Consider the following 16610-nt stretch of genomic DNA (forward strand, 5'->3'; position numbering starts at 1 on the left):
TCTGCACGGCCGGGTCCTCCGAGCGCAGCAGGGTCTCCCAGGTCTTGAGGTTCACTAGGTCCCGCGGGGGAGGGTCCGCCGGGCAGAGGGAAAGGATGTGGAGGGAAGAGGCTAAGGGTTCTGGGCATAGGGCGCATGCCGGAGTGGGGAAGGAGGGATGATAGTGGGCTAAATTAAGGGGTGAGGGAAGAGAGTGTGCCTGTAGTCTGCGCCAGAGCGTTGCGTGTTTGTTATCTAGGGAGGGGTGGGGCGGGGGGTAGAGCTGGCGTGAGGCTCTGTAGGCCTGCGTCAGCTCGCGTAATGAGTGCATGCGCTCCTTCGTGAATCCCCGATCCGAGGGCACCTGAGCCCGGTTTAAAGAACCTCGGGCTAAAAGGTTGGCGGACTCGTTTCCGGGATTCCCGGAGTGCGCGGGCACCCATATCAGCTCCACTTGGCGGGGCGGGGGTGCATCGGGCGAGTCTAGTATGCCAAAAGCAGGGACATGGACTCGGCCTCGAGCAAAATTTAGAATCGCAGTTTTAGAATCACTTAAAATGTACCGGGCTTCCGTGCGGGTGATAGCAAGTGCAATGGCGGCTTCCTCTGCAGCTTCTGGGTGGTGGTGGTGGTGGTGAAAACATTTATTAAATCATAGAGAGAGGTGTTGGGGGTCGTGACCTGAAGGGTCACGCCCTTACAACCACTAGGCGGGATGCCTAGACAGGTACCCCATTGGCGTTTGCCGCAGCCCGGGCGCGCTGCGTTAAGGCCCTTTGGGCCTCGAGGGTGCAGCAACCGGACAGGGTCGCCTCCCAGTCCTCTCGGGTGGGGTTTGGGATAGGGGGTAGGGATGGGTTCTGCTGGCAGGCCCACACCATGTGGTAAGTGTCAGACACCTCCCCACATTGTGAGCACCGCCCGTCGAATTGAGGATCGAAATGTTGCAGAGTTGCCGGGCACAACATCGTGTTGGTGAGCAGGCGCAGGAGTACCCGCTCGTTGACCTTCCCCAGCCCTTTGCACGGGGTGGGAAGAGTTTGGTGCGTGGATTTGTAATACTCGCATATTTCTTTAAAATTATAAATCGGATTGAAATCAGTGTCCTGGTCGGCGTCGGGTCCCGTGGGAAATGCCCGGAGAAAGAGCGCGCGGGCGGCGGCGTCGGCTGCCACATTTCCGTGGACGCCTTGGTGACCTGGAGCCCAAACGAGAGATCGGTGCGCGGGATCCGAGTCTCGGCTACAATTTTGGTAAATGCGATAAGCTAGGGGAGTAACCCACCCTTGCGTGACGTTACGGCAAGCCCCTCGCGAGTCGGCGATTATGTATTTGAAGGAGGTGTGAGAGGCTGCCAAAGCGATGGCAACCTCTTCTGCGTGAATTGCTGACTGGGCCTTGAAAGTAAGGGCGTCTACTGTTTTACCCTCGTGGACAACCGCAGCCGTGTACCATCCCCTGGGGTCCGGGCCGGACGCGTCCACGTAGAAGACTCCTGGTTTGCTCCGAAAATGGCGGTCCAAGGCTTCTGCCCGCGCCAGGCGCCTGCCATTATGATCCTCTTTGGACATATTGGTGGGGAGAGGCCGCACGTGGAGGGCGCGTCTCCAGTGTACGGGAAGACGGCATCTCTCCTCTGTGAATTGAGTGTGCTGGATGTGAAATCGGGCTAAAAGGCGGCGACCCGACCCTGTATTTGTGAGACGAGTGTATTGGTTGTTGAGGTGGGCCTCCCGAAGCTCCCTAAAAGTGTTAACCATCCCCAGTGCCAAAAGGCGGCTGGTAGAGGTAGAGACCGGGAGGTCCAGCGCTCGTTTCATGATTTTGCGGAGGATGACCTCGAGGGCATCCTCCTCCTGTTTCCGCAGGTGGAGATAGGGAGTCGAATGCAAGATTCGACTGGTCACGAATGCGTTCTGGGGAGGTGTGTGGAGGGAGAGGTAGTGTGAGAAGGGCGGATAAAGAGGAGTCCACCACAGCTGCTGTCGCTTCATCACCCGTGCAGGCAGCGTCCACCCATACGGCGTCCGGCTCGGGGCCGTACGCTCGATGGAGTGCCTTCGCACGGGCTCTGCGGCGCTGCTCATGGTGGGACGGGTGCATATTCCTCGGGAGCGGCCTGATGAGGAGCTCCTGGTGAAGGGGTCGTGGGATGGCGAGGAGGGTTGGGTCGTTGGCCGGTATTCTGATTCCGAGGGAGTCCAGGATATACCGACCTGTGGAGGTTTGTGTGAGCCTGATGTATTGGGCCTGTCGGTGGGCCTCCACCAGTTCCCCGATCGTGTTGTGGAGGCCCAGGCCTAGTAATCTGTCTGTGGGTGTGTTGAGGGGAAGATGAAGTGCTACTTTGAATGCCTTGCGAATCAAAGCATCCAAAGCATTTATGTCATGTTTGGATAGTTGTAAGTATGGGGTAGTGTACAGCACACGGCTGAGGACAAAGGCATGAATGAGGCGACATAGGTCGCGCTCCTTCATGCCTCTGTGATGTCCCGAAACCCTTCGGATGAGGTGCGATATCGCGCCTACAACCTGCTTGAGTTTCTTGAGGGTGGTGGTGTTTTTGCCATCGTTCTGGATGTGCAGGCCCAATACACGGAGGTTGCCAACCTCAGGTACCGGGTCACCATTCAGTTCAATGGCAATGGGGGAGCGGGGACAGCGGTGGTTCTTAGGACGGATGAGGAGCAGTTCGGACTTCTCTGGGGAGCAAGACAGTCCGATGGTCCGTGCGTAATTTTGGGTGAGTGTGGCTGCTTCCTGTAAGGTGTTCTCTACGCCGTCGTCACTGCCGTGGGTGGTCCACAGGGTGATATCGTCGGCATAAAGAGTGTGCTTCAGGTGGGGAATAGCTGCCAATTTTCGGGCGAGGGGGATGAGTGTAATGTTAAAGAGAAAGGGGGAAAGGACGGACCCTTGAGTGGTGCCGATACTCTGAAGCGTGTAGGAGGGGGAAGACAAAGGGCCGAAGTGTATCTCAGCTGTGCGGTCAGTGAGGAATGCTTGAATGTAGGCATACGTGCGCACACCCACATTCAATGGCGATAGGGCAGTCATGATCGCCTGATGTTCAATGCGATCAAAAGCTTTGGAAAGATCCAAAGCTAAGACTGCCTTGGTGTGACCTGGAAGAAGCGGGACGTTCGGCCCGTTCTTCTGTTTCCTCGGCACGTCTTCGTCTCCTAGCTTCATTCCGTATAGCACTGCTGGACTCACATTCTGAACTTGAAATGGCTTGCTTAGCGGCTTCTGATTCTCATCGTTTTCGCAAACGTTCTTCTCGCTGTTCTTCTGTTTCCTGGGCACGTTGTTACCGCTTGGCTTCATTCCGTTTAGCTTGCCTAATCCCAGCTTCTGAACTCGATACAGCTCGTTTAGCTGCTTCGGCTTCTCGTCGTTCCCGCAGTCGTTCTTCTCGTTGTTCTTCCGTTTCTTGGGCCCGTTGTAACCTTTTTCTTGCATTCTTCCTAGCTTGCTTGAGTTAAACTGTTCAGAAGGAGTAGAGCAACTAGATTCAGATATAGACTCTTTGTCGGTGACTTCCATGGCGAAGCTTCTCGAGGAGCGCCGCACGACCGGCTCCTCCTGGCTGCGGTGGATAGAGCAAGCATACCAACGGAAAGGCTGACTTCACACCATCTGTTAGGCGCTGCGGCGGCTCCTCGACGAGCAGGGGGGTCTACGGACCACGCGACGAGCGGTTAGACCTGGCGTAGTATTGCTTTTGCAATAAAAAAATTATTTACGATTCAGCTACTGCTGAATCTGGTTAGAGCGCGAAAGCTATGGCGTATCGGGCAGCTATAACGGCTTGGCGTCTGTAACGTTGAGTACTTTCCGGACACTGTATCGGCAGCGCACCCAGCCTGCCACCCTGACAGGTGGCAGTAAATGGTTGACCGCGAGAGTCTGGTCACCCAATGAACACTGCGGGCAGTGGTTATGGCGCTCGGCTGCTGGCCCGAAAGACGCGGGTTCGACCCCGGCCGCGGCGGCTGAATTTCGATGGAGGCGATATTTTACGAGGAGGTCGAAACTGGCACATGTCATAACCGCTTATGGCATTCATCCTTTCTCTACGGGCCAATGAGCCCTTGGACCAAGCGACTTCGGCAGAAACAATTCATTAACGCTCATGCTATAGAAATATAAACACATGTACGTTGGACTGGGCTGCGAAAGGAAGTTGCAATAACATTCGGGAATAGAAACTTCCTTTTAATTTCAGCTTTGTCTAGTGCCCCGCGTCCCTCTGTAAATAAGTGAGGCGCTCAAAAGCCCCGTAGGTTGAGTTACAAAATAAGTATGAACTGCTTTCTTCCGAGTGCTGTAACATGGAGACAATGGACATTATAAATACCTCTGTCCAGCTTAGTTGGCATTAGTTGCATGCATCTGCTTAACAAAAGCTAGCTCACCTTCACTTACAGACCGCGCAACATTAAACAAAAAAAAAAGAGTGGAATGTTTTAGTTATGCGTTATCTAATCAAGCCTGCGTAGCAAATGACACAATGCTTTGAAAGACAACTCACGTGGAAACAAAAATGCATTGAAATGCGTGAGCGCATACACAAAGAACGAATCATCCTGTAGTTATATTTAAATGATATAACAGACATTTGATAAGCAGCATTTCATTTACTGGCGACGCTCATTCTAAGGCCTGCTTTTCCTATTTTTGTGCACCAGAACAGTAATGCAGTTTCCAATGCTGCGTGTCGTATTCATTCTCGATTTGCTTGAAAGTTCTTCGAATTTACAATAGTTATCTGTGGTTTCTACGCGTCGTACCGTTTTAATAAAATCTCTATGTGATACGATTTCACTACTGATACGGCGACGGGTAAAACGCGGCCTAATAAAAGTCATGTGGTGCGTTGGCGACTGCACGAAAGGCTTTATTTCTGGAGATGTTGGCGATGTTAGTGGCTGTAGTGAAAGGCTGGTGGCTGTAGTCAATGTAGTTTCATCCTGAAATAGCTTTCAGTAGCGTAAGGGCGGCATCAAAACGTAATTGCATAGTCTTTTATTGTTTAAGAAAGAGAACATTTTTGTAAGATTAATAGTAAGGCAGAATTTATGTGAATTAGAGCTTTAAAGTAAGTGGCCGATTACAAATAATATTGGGAAGAGACTCGAAGGTTGTAAGCAAATATAGATTATATGTGTGGGAGAGTTGGCAATCGTTGAAAAGCGTCATCTAAGCTCTTTGCAACGAGTCGGGGTCATCAATACCATATTATATCCTATAATGCGAAGCACGCACATCCCCGCTGGGATCGTAAATTTTCGTTTTGCTGACCGCCTAGAGAACTTTCCACATTACACTCTTCTCTCCACTGATGCCTCCAGCAACTGGGAGAAAGCAGCGATAGGATATTCGCAGGATCTGGCTCATGGAGGGATTCCGTCCGCATCTGTGGTTACATTCCTGTATTGCTTGCACAGTTCGTGGCTCTTAATATTGCTTTACACAACATTTCCTGATAAGTATCACATGTTATCATCCTCGCAGATTGCGTCTCCGTTTTAGTGTGTTGCCAAAAGTCAAAGAAAAGCTGTTTTAAATCGTTCCGTAAGGCTTCGTGTTCCATACCCTATGAGAGAACTCCGTTTTGTACCTTGTGCCTGGGTACCTTGGGTATTCTGGTAAGATCGGCTCTCAGCGCCCCTGTAATATTTCCCGTCCCACATTTCATTCTGTTTTAGGCATAGAGTTTCTTACTATTACCTAGAGGGAAAGCTGGCAGCCCGTCTATGGGAGTTTGCATGGCGACCCCTCGAGACCACTTCAGCCACCATGGGCGCTCAAAGCATCATGGGGCGGTGAGCTACTTGTTGCGGAACTGCAACTTTTGGCCAAAAAATAATAGAAAAATAAAGCTGTTTGATAACTACAAACGTCCTAACATTCAATATCTTGTCTAATGATTGCAACAAACGAGCAGAAAAGCATTTATGTGCAAAGTTTGCCCAAAATAAGAGACGACTCGCTCTCCTATTGGCCAAGTGATGAACACTATAAAAACTAATATTTCGTTATTAACAGACGCACTTTCAAAAGTAATTATGTTTTCAAAAAAAAATATTGTTGCTTAAACATTATAAGAGGTTTTTAATGGCATTTCAGAAAAGTGAAACCTTTTATTGACGCCGTGTGTCGTCGCGTTTTCACTACTATTAGTTTTGCACACTGCGTTCGCGCCAAAGTCGTCTGCGCACACACGAACAGCGTTTTCGGAATGAAACATCTTAGTAGTGCCACTCCGTGTTACCGAAAAATTACGACTGTGCCGCAACAAGTAGCTCACCGCCCCATGATGCTTTGAGCGTCCATGGTGGCTGAAGTGCAGCGCCGCCAGCTTTCCCTCTAGGTAATAGTAACAAACTCTATGGTTTTAGGTGTTCCGTTTCCACCAGTCGCATTATCTCTAAGCCAGCAACCGTGATGCGTTAGTCAACACCGCGGATGTCAAGCACTTGAAATGTCAGGCTACGAAAATCACCGAAGTGTGACGTGTTAATGAAGCTTTTGCGCTGCTGATTCCGCTGCCAAATCCCGTATATAGTTATCCAGATGCGGTTTCGGTACGACAATAATTTGCGTTATGCGCGGGGATGGTGAATCAATGACATTTTCTCCTCCCTTGGCACCGGTTCGCACTTCTGGGAAACACTCATCTGGATGCCCCCCTCTAGTGGTTAGTGCTCCTTCCGTCACATTTAGCTCGCCTTTAGTTCGATGCAAGGGCCAAGGGAATCGCGTGAACTGGGCTGTGCGTATACCGTATTTTGCGTTTTTATCGTAAAGACTTTCAAAATTTTTCTTCCCTCAAGCGCTGGCTCGTTTGCCGTGGAACTGCACACAGAGCTTGCGTATTATGGTAACTTTTGTATCGTAGCAAGTTTTACAACGGTACTTACTTAGTTGAGCCGTGCATGATGCAAAAGCGTAATCGTCTGCGTCGAGATCGGCGTACCGGAACCGAAAACACCGAGTTTTTACCGAAGGGCGGCAGTAGCGCCATCTGCCTTCCACAACGAAATTAAACAAGAAAAAAACAGCTCAGGACTGCGCGACGCGATGTTGTCCTCCGACGCTTTAGGAAAGCCACGAAAGCAGACGATATAAGCTGAATCGGATGAAGTCATTGGACGAAAAAAAGACGTCAAACAATATTCTTTTAACGACACAGCCTCGTTAAAATAGTTGTTTCTGGCATTTTTTCCGCTCAGTTGACCGAAAATGTTCGAAGCGCTTCAGTTGAAGCAGACGAATGAATGAATGAATGAATGAACTTTATTTCCGTCATCATGGGGCCTCAAAGTCGGGGCGCAGCAATTAGGAGGGGGCGCCTCCCAGCCGGCTCTCAGCACCGGAGACCGCGGAGAGAGTCTTGTGGTAAGCTGTCTCCGCCTGACGGATGATGAGTCTCTGCTGATCCGGGTCGTGGCTTCGGATCAGCGCTTCCCAGGTGGCAAGGTCTGGGATGATTTGTGTTTTAGCCCCAGGAGAACCTGACATTCCCAAATTAAGTGATTTTGCGAAGTGATTCTGTGACAGCTACTGCAGAGCTCAGGCTCCCCAGTGTCTTCGTCGTGCAGTATAAAGTAGGGAAAGAATCTGTTGACCTGAAGCCTCCTCCAGGCCCTGCACTCCTTTGGAGTGAGTGACCTATCCGGAAGTGAGAGTGTTCTCCTATCTAGTCTTGGTGTCTCAGTAATTTCTTTATACGTTATGAGAGGGTCTTTATTCCCACTCCGGGGCACTTCCAGAGCTGCTCGGATGTATAATTCTCGAGCGAGGCTGTGAGCAGCCTCATTCCCCGGAATGCCCTCATGAGCAGGAACTCATATGAGGGAGACCTCTCTGCTTGAGGGGTATCTTCTTAGTAATTTAGTGGCTTGACTGGAGACCACCCCCTTACAAAAGTTGTGGACAGCTGCCTTACTGTCAGACAAGATTATCTTGGCTTTTGTACTGACGCACGCAAGAGCAATAGCAGCTTCCTCTGCCACTAATGCACTCCTAGTATTAATCGATGCTGCTGTCACTTTCTGCCCATTCCCATCAACGACTGCAATGACAGAGGCGCCATCGGACCCACAGGCTGCGTCGCAGAAGGCTATGTTACCCGGCGGGTCCCGGGCAAGATTGTTCATTATTGTTCGAGCTCTGTGTCTTCTCCTTTCTTTATCATGCTCCGGGTGCATGTTCTTAGGTATACTGGCCATTTTGAGATGCTTCCGTATGTCTAAGGGGATTAGCTCTGCAGTATACGGGGGCTTCCTCTCGCTCTCCCCTAGGTCATTGAGGATCTGCCTACCTGCTATTGAGGAGCTAAGCCTCCAAATTTGCGCTTCGCGCCTTGTGACGCTTTCCACTGCAGAAGACAGATGGCGCTACTGCCGCCCTTCGGTAAAAACTCGGTGTTTTGGGTTTCAATACGCCGATCTCGACGCAAACGATTATGATTTTGCATCATGCACGGCTCAACTAAGTAAATACCGTTGTAAGACTTGTTACGATAGAAAAGTTACCATAATACACAAGCTCTGTGTGTAGTTTCACCGCAAACGAGGTAGCGGTTGAGGTAAGAAAAATTTTGAAAGCCTTTACGATAAAAACGCACAATACGGTACATTCACGACTGCATTGATGTTTGCTTGAAGGCTCCTTCGTGAGCTGTATTTGAAAATTCTTCGCCATGCTTAAATATTTCTGCCTTCTATATTGTTTTATTTCTCTATTAACATTTCCAACTTTCAATCACTGACCTATTCTTTATTTCGACCACGTGCCTGTATTCCCCTTTGAATAGCCTGCGCGATTTCCCTTGGCACTCATCACCAAACCCCGGCCAATCACCGGACGGGGCCATGTCTAGTCAGGTCAACAACAATCAGGTAAAGACGCGGCGCAACAGGCTGAAGCGGATTTGTTATATATAGCATTGGTTCAAATCGCACTCGAGGCTGAAGTGTTCGTGCGCAAATTTACCCAACATTGCAAACAACCTGCTCTGCATGATCGGAACCTTCAGGTTCTATGTTATTCTCGCGTTACCCGGACATTTACCTCATAGTCTGCTGCGAAGTTAATGAATTACAATTTCAGTCAATTAAAGCATCATATGAAGGGACGACACGGCGTGGAAATGTCCCAGCAATACCTTGGCGCCTACTCGCAGCTCTCTCATCAGCGGTCACCCACAGTGGGAGGTGAATTGAAAACAACCACAGTGCAAGACGAGACAACACCACTCAGAAATCATTAAAAAGACCTTTATTTAAAGTGCTATAGAAAGCTACACCAGAAAGTAGCAGCAAAAGATGCTGTTTCGCCCATACACAAAATGATAACTTAAAACGGGACAAAAATTACCAGCACCATGAGTTCCGTGTCAAGCAGCTGGGGAGGCCCCGTTGTTGTATGGAAGATATATTTGCACTGCAATGTGTCACACAGCACGGCGTTATATTTGGGCTTCAGGATCACCGCGATTACGGAACAATATTGGCCTGACTTTGCAATGGGGCTAAAAGAATTTCATGCCTTAAAACCCTGTCATGCCGAGCGACGTGCTGATTCACTGCTGTAAAATTGATCATTTACTATTTCAGTCCTTTAGAACATCACATGACGGGAAGGTGGAATCCGTGTGCAAATTCCCAAGGAATACCTTCACACCAGCGGTCGGCCTACAGTGTCCAGTGAATTGAAGACAAGTGCACGGCAACCACAATGCAAGACGAGAGAGAACAAACCAGCGAAATGATTAAAAATAAAGCTTTTATTTACAGTGTTTTAAAAACTGCACCAGGAAGTAACAGCAAAAAATGCTGTGTTACACATACAATATAGAATAGCGCGGTACAGGAAATAAAGTTAGAACAGCACTAATTTTGATGACAGGCAGCCGGGGAGGCCCCGTTGTCACACACAGCCTACACTTTGCACTGCGGCGTGATGCACAGCACGACGTCAGATGTTGTATATGCGGTGCGTGTTCTTGCGGACTGCCGAAAGAACGTCCTCCACTTCGATACCTCGGAGTGAGGCAAGCCGGGTGGCCACGTGTATTGCCATTCCAGGGTGGGAGGCTTTGAGGTTTCGCGACTCCTGAAAGAACACATTGAAAGGGAAGAGGTGACTGAACGGAAAATGGGTGTATCTGGCGAGAAAACAAGGCCATACATGTATTATTATGCGTTACAGGTATTTCGTAACAATGAATCTGCTACACACGTCCTCTTATATTCTGAGGGACCCATCTAGTGGCTCGAACATTTAGTCGCGAGGAAGACCCACGGCTGTACTAGCAGTTAGTCGGGCGCGCATTGAGAATCACTTTTGACCGCAGCAAAACGTTTTGCATGGGACTAAAGATGGCGCTATGCTACTGTACGACATAACCTGTGCCATAAAAAGCGAATGCAGGCGAATCTGCTAGCAAACACGCGAATGCATGTATTACTGCACTGTGTGTTTCGCGGAAATGAAGCTACTGCAGCAGGTGTCCTGTTACATTTTTGAGGACCCATCTAGTGCTTGGTAGATGCAGTCACTGTGGGAGACCCACTGCTGCTCTAGAAGGTAGTTTCGCGCCCTGAAACCACTGAGAACTCATTGTCACCGGAGAAAAAAGAAAAGCATGGCATGTTAATAAAGACGATGCTATGCCACTGTACGATACAATCTATACCGTGAACAAACTCTGGAGCAGAAGTTGGGGAAAACAGCTGATCGTTCGTAAGTTTTGTGCCCACTGTTCAATACTGGTGGCTGCTTATAGCGAAATCCTTAGTCGCACGAACCATCTGCCTGAGCGGAAAAACGACAAACAATGCCGAACAACATGAAATTAAACGGCGTACAGGTAGGGAAGTTCCCAGTTTATCACCTCAAAAAGTACTCACCGATTTTGGAAGGAAATATGGCGCATCCGTCTCAATCAACAGCCGGTCCAGGGGGATCTTACTGGCTACCTCGACGACACCTCCGGCGTTTGGGAATCCCACGAGGGGGGTGAGCCCCAAGCAGAGGTTGGGAAACTCTCCAAGCCACTGCTGGGCTTCCCGCCAGCCACCTGTGAAACAGTGGCGATGGATTGGGTAGTCCGTAGGGACCATCTGCGGAAGGGGACGGCAGATGATACACGCCATTAGAAAAGAAAAGTCACAAAGCGACCGGACTGTTCTAGCCACGCGCGCAATGATAGTAACCGGGGCTTTCTGCTGGGAGAAGTTGCGATTGAAGTGCAGATCATCGTCATCATCATCAGCCTGACTACGCCCACTGCAGGGCAAAGGCCTCTCTCATGTCTCTCCAACCAACCCTGTCCTTTGCCAGTTGCGGCCACTGTATCCCCGCAAAGTGCAGATACAGTGAATGAATGTTCTGTGATCTGTAGAAGTACTGAGAAGTCGGCACGCCACTATGCGACCGATACTGAGTATAAATGGGTAGCCCTGCATAGGGGTTCGAGCGAGATGATTTCTGCCAGATTGTAATAGCAACGCTTGTTAGCATGAGATAATAGGTGAATCATAAAAGCTAGTATGGTAACCATTTATAGTAGCCAAGTTTCAGACATGTGGAACCTCCTGCTCCACCATGTTGTATAATGCTATAAGGGATATTCGAATGCCCCTTAGTAACAACCATGATACCCAGCAATGCAGGATGAAAGCATTATTCAGCGGGAAAGCGATTATGAATGCAACTTTTCATATAGTGTAACTGTCACTGTGACAATCAATATATACGCAGATCACCATATGGCAGACGTATTTTTTTTATGTTAAGAGATCTGCGATCGTGAAAAGGGTTCCCCACTGGTTTTCTGTTGCAGACTTACCTGTTCGATACGATCGTAGTAAACACTTAAAAAAGATTTCGCTACATATCAGACGAATGGACCAATGACATCAATACTTTCATAAGAGTATCTGACAATATCCTAATATTCAAAATTTTTGTCCAAGACAGCTGCACTTGATGAGGTTTTAAATTTGGAAAACAGGATTAGCCTCGGCGCTGTGGCTCAATTAGTCTCGGCCACATCTCACCAAAATTCGAAAATTCCGCGCCTGCTGTGCACTCACAGCGACGCCTGTAAGTGACGTCACATCGCGGCGCATTTGTGTGCCACGTGACCTTTATTGATGAACGTGGCTTTGGGCGCAGATACACGATTCCTGAATTTGGCAGTAATGGCCAAAATTTCTGAGCCATGGCACCGAGGCCAAACGCGCTTTCAGAAATCTAAAGAACCGGTGTGGATGTTACCAGAGTCTATAAAAGGCTAGATTAAAATTTCGGATCGGAAAGAGGCGGGAAAATAGAATAGTGAAGAAAGCAATTAATAAAAACAGATAGTGATATAGCCAAAATGATTCTCCTATTTTTCGATGTCAAGAAAACTAATGTTACTATGTCGTCGAAGCCATCTGAATGCCTAAACATTCTACTGCAAACATCCTGTATATCCGGCATCATTATTTTGCATTGAAAGAATGATGGACTTTAGGTTGCATTCAGGATTTAGTGTAGCCAGGAATATAGTGTACCTTTTTGAGGATGTCGAGCGTGTCAGGCGCAGAGTCGCGAGAGTGGATGATCAGCGGAAGGCGCCCATTCAGGGCAAGACGTACCTGCCTCTTGAACACGCACTTCTGCTGGTCACGTTCACAGTTGTTCCTGTACGAGCGAGATGAGTGTTACAAGCAGAAAACGACACACGCATGGAAACTAGCATGCGCACAGGGGTCCCTCTGCGGTGCGCTAGATGGCAATAGCCACCGCAGTAGGGCGAAAGAAAAGCTTCCTGACGGAGCGCGGAAACACTAAAGCACACGTGAATTTTGACCAGGAAATTGAGTCAGGTGATTGTAGCATTCACAGCCTCGTGATCAGAAGAGACTCAAAGTGTTTTCATCCGTGCATGGTGGCTACTAATACCTCTGTCAAGCGCACAAGTTAAGGGCCCTTGCGGGGAGTGCGCTTCGATGCCTCTAATTAGAATTTAGACTTCGCGGTGCTAAACGGGAAGGCAAAGTGCACTCGTGGTAAAAAAAAAAAAAAAATTCTGACTTGAAATGAGCGAGATTTGTGAATAGGTTGACGAAAAAGAAAACTTAAAAATGGACTCTTTGGCGTGATAGCCCAAATAAAGCGAGCTTAAAGAGTTTCTAACAATGAAAAAAAAGAGAAATAAAACAGAAGCTAAGAATATTCAGAATAAGATGAAGGCGTGCAGCGGAGTTGCATCTGATCGCGTTCCTTTGTTGTGTTGCTTCGCTTGTAGCCATAACAAATAGATGTTTTTTTTTTTAAAGTCTGATAACAAGTAATATAACTTGTGAGTACAGAGGGCAGAACACATGCCTAGAGCGACCGAACTGTGTGTTCAGCTGACCCCAAAGCCACTGAGACCAGGAAGGCAAAAAATGACGATTAAAGCCTATAAGTTTAACTGCACATGCTTACATCCAAACAATTTTTCAACCATATGTTATCACTTCTAGACTTCTTCTAGACAAGCGCTTTGCCCTTTGCACTGTTTATACGCCATACATGATGTGCCTTCAAGGCCGCTGATGTCGGCCTTAAGGGCATTCCCTTAATGCACTTTTACCGGAAAGGTCTCTTCTGCGAGTGACACTCCACTGTCGATGTTTACATTTGAGAATGTGCACTCAACTTGACCATTTCCGGCCACAGATCAAAAACGCGCAGCACATATAAACTTTATCTTAAACGTGGCAGCCTAGGCTGACGTGATCGCTCTGAGGTGTTGCTCAATCCGTGCATTGATCGCTGTGAGTGCGATAGAAGAAGCAATTCGCAAGCTCTCGCACTCACCTGCTAGAATAATCGAGGCCTATTTCTCCCAGGGCGACCACTTTTGGATGTTCCAGCGCCACGATGAGATCGTCTTCGACCTCCTCCGTATAATCGCGGGCCCTGTGGGGATGGCACCCGAACGCACCCCAGACTCCTTGCTCCGTCAGGATCTTCTGCCACAAGTGGCGCTGCAGGGATACCACAGAATGAGCACGTGGCAAGGAGAAACAGGGTGTAAGCTGGTTCATGCCAGTCCCAGCGAATGCGAGTAACGCATCAAAGATGGACCATATGCTCAGCGAAAGCTGGCAGGGGAGAATGAGTACTATGCGACATAACATCGCACTTCCGAACAACAGCGCTTGTTTTAACGAACGCGCCTACAAGACAGCAAACCACTGAGTGACTTCCCAGCCTTCACGGAGCTAGGAACAAAGCAAGGACTATGCACCGCTGCTTTCACGCCTAGGAAACATAACAGCTCAACTTAATTGGTAATCGCATGAGAGAAACGCGCAAAGCAACCAGAACTTCGAGCCTGACAAATAACGGCGGTGGGACGCTCCTTGTGGAAGCCAAGAACTAGCATCGTGATTTCGTCTGAAATAGTACCTTGCGAAATGTCGATGGGTCGCAGAAGTTAGCCACGCAGGCTTCGTAGCAGTCCGGGTAGGTGTCGCGATGTTTTACGCGGAACTGAGCGTACGAGCCGCGGTGACCCACTCTGTTGAAAAGGAAGTCGAGATGACAGTGGGTGTCCACAAGGCCCACTCGTGATGACAACCGGTAAGGCCACTGCTTGTTTGTCTTGAGGATGACATTCGTGGCTGTTGTCGATTGGTTGTCCCAGCCGACAAAGCCGTCGTTGCAGCAGGAATCAGCGAGTGGCTGCTGTAGCGCCATGATAGTCAACCTGCGCAGTTTTTGAAGAGAATACATGCATCAAATGCTTCTTTATAGAGACTTTATGGAATTTTTTAGAACTCTATAATCAAGAATCAGCCGACGGTCGGATATAACTAACATGACAAAGCTCTTCGTGCTCAAGTTGATGTAGCAGTCTCGGCGACGGACCACCTAAGTTGTCGAGTGAACACATTATGGACAACAGCGTAAAACGGGCCGTAGCTTAACGCGTGACGTATGCGGTGAAAGCAGGGCTTCCGCTCGGTACTTTAGTGCAGCAACGGCTCCTGGTATTTAGGTGATATAGCACTTGGTTGGTGAAAAAAAAAAACACTTTACTCACCCGTGCGATGCTTCCAACAGTCCAAAGAAAAGCTGCGTTGGTGACGATCAGCGCGTATATCTCCGCTTTTACACTGCTTGGTCGAGAGCACCGAAGAGGGGAGCGACCTGTCCGCCTCCTCGAAGAAAGTCCGACTGCCGCCGTGCGTGGAAGTGAAGTACCAAGGGGACCATGTGACGGGAGAGGAGGCTGAGCGATCTGCTGGTGGAAAGGAGGAACAAGTTCCTCTGTGGAGATGACCCCTTTCTCCTTTATCACTGCATCTCTTTGTCCGTGAATGAGGTCACCTAGCTTAGCTTTTTCCTAGTATTTCGACCATGGCCGCACCTATATGAATCATGCACTAAGGTATTTGTTTGGGCTAGTCGGTACATTGTTAAAACTGAAGGAACAGCGCACGAAAGAGAGGACTAAGGAAGGAACAAACACAGCGCTGAATGAATCATGGCTGACTGCCATCAACGAATTTCTGGAATGTACAGGAACAACTCACACCTGCTGTTATCTCTCGAAGGCCCAGGACAACAGGCTTCTCTTTCGCCAGTGTCCTGCACACGTTAGCATGCCCTGCAGAGCCGTATTCAAGGGTACATTTTATTGCACCCCCCGCCCCCCCTCCCTTTACCCAATCGCACAGACTGACCTGGAAAAGAATGCGCCATGTTTTCGCCTGCGGCACAATACAAGGAGGAGGAAGTTTCTTGCATGAGTGCAAGTGGCTTTCCCTAGCGTTTCCTTTTAAACCACTGCTTATTACATTCACCGGAAGCTTACCATGCATGAAGAAATAATGTGGCTGGCTATAACCAGTCCTGAGCATGTCACCATGATAACTGAAGTAAAGCAAAAGCAAATTGGTTTCTGAAAAAAAGGAAATGGCGCACTGTCTCACTTATCTCGACGGACACCTTAACCGGGCCGTAAGGGAAGGGAGGAAGGTGGAGGTAAAGGAAGAAAGTGATGCCGTAGTGGAGGTCTCCGGAATAATTTCCACCACCTGGGGATCTTTAACGTGACCTGACGCCGTACAGCACACCGCCGCCTTTTGAGTTCCGCCTTTATTGAAACGCGGCCGCCGCGGTCAGGTTCGGACCAGGGTACTCCGGCTCGGTAGACGAGCGCCTTAAGCACTGATCCACCGCGGCAGTTCATGATAAGTGCCAAGTCAGAATTTTCTGCCATATTTCACCAATGTTCCAGGCTGAGGCCTTTGCACTTCACTATCTGCTGACGCATATGTTTCTGGGTTTTGAAGCGCCGACTGAAACAGATGGATCAAAGAAACGATAACGCCTTGTTTAACTGGTTCGAAGGGCTGTCTTTCATGGTTTTTTTTTTTACATTTTGCTGTCAAGAAAAAGGTGCTTATGGTTTATGGGGTTTTAACGTCCCAAAGCGACTAAGGCTATGAGAGACGCCGCAGTGGAGGGCTCCGGAAATTTCGACCACCTGGGGTTCTTTAACGTGCACTGACATCGCACAGTACACGGGCCTCAAGAATTTCTCCTCCAAAGAAATTCTAGCCGCCGCG

General features: G+C 48.9%; 1 protein-coding gene across 1 annotated transcript; it reads right to left on the bottom strand.

Moving 5' to 3' along the window:
- Nucleotides 1–9966: 9966 nt before the first annotated feature.
- Nucleotides 9967–14733, bottom strand: LOC149359375 (3'-5' RNA nuclease TATDN2-like). Its single transcript, XM_089567657.1, has 5 exons — nt 14443–14733; nt 13849–14018; nt 12555–12684; nt 10902–11114; nt 9967–10104 (listed from the first exon to the last, which is right to left on the bottom strand). Exons 1-5 carry the CDS (start codon nt 14731–14733, stop codon nt 9967–9969), a joined length of 942 nt encoding a protein of 313 aa, XP_089423783.1.
- Nucleotides 14734–16610: the final 1877 nt, after the last annotated feature.

The sequence above is a fragment of the Amblyomma mixtum genome, chromosome 2 (genome assembly GCF_055824585.1).
Source record: "Amblyomma mixtum isolate Tamu chromosome 2, ASM5582458v1, whole genome shotgun sequence".
NCBI classification, from domain to species: domain Eukaryota; kingdom Metazoa; phylum Arthropoda; class Arachnida; order Ixodida; family Ixodidae; genus Amblyomma; species Amblyomma mixtum.

Coding starts and splice junctions, on each gene's coding strand:
- LOC149359375 (XM_089567657.1), bottom strand. CDS start 14,733: ATGGCGCTACAGCAGCCACTCGCTGATTCCTGCTGCAACGACGGCTTT. Junction 11,115..12,554: donor CGCTCGACATCCTCAAAAAG/GTACACTATATT, acceptor CCCCTTCCGCAG/ATGGTCCCTACGGACTACCC. Junction 10,105..10,901: donor CATATTTCCTTCCAAAATCG/GTGAGTACTTTT, acceptor GTGTTCTTTCAG/GAGTCGCGAAACCTCAAAGC.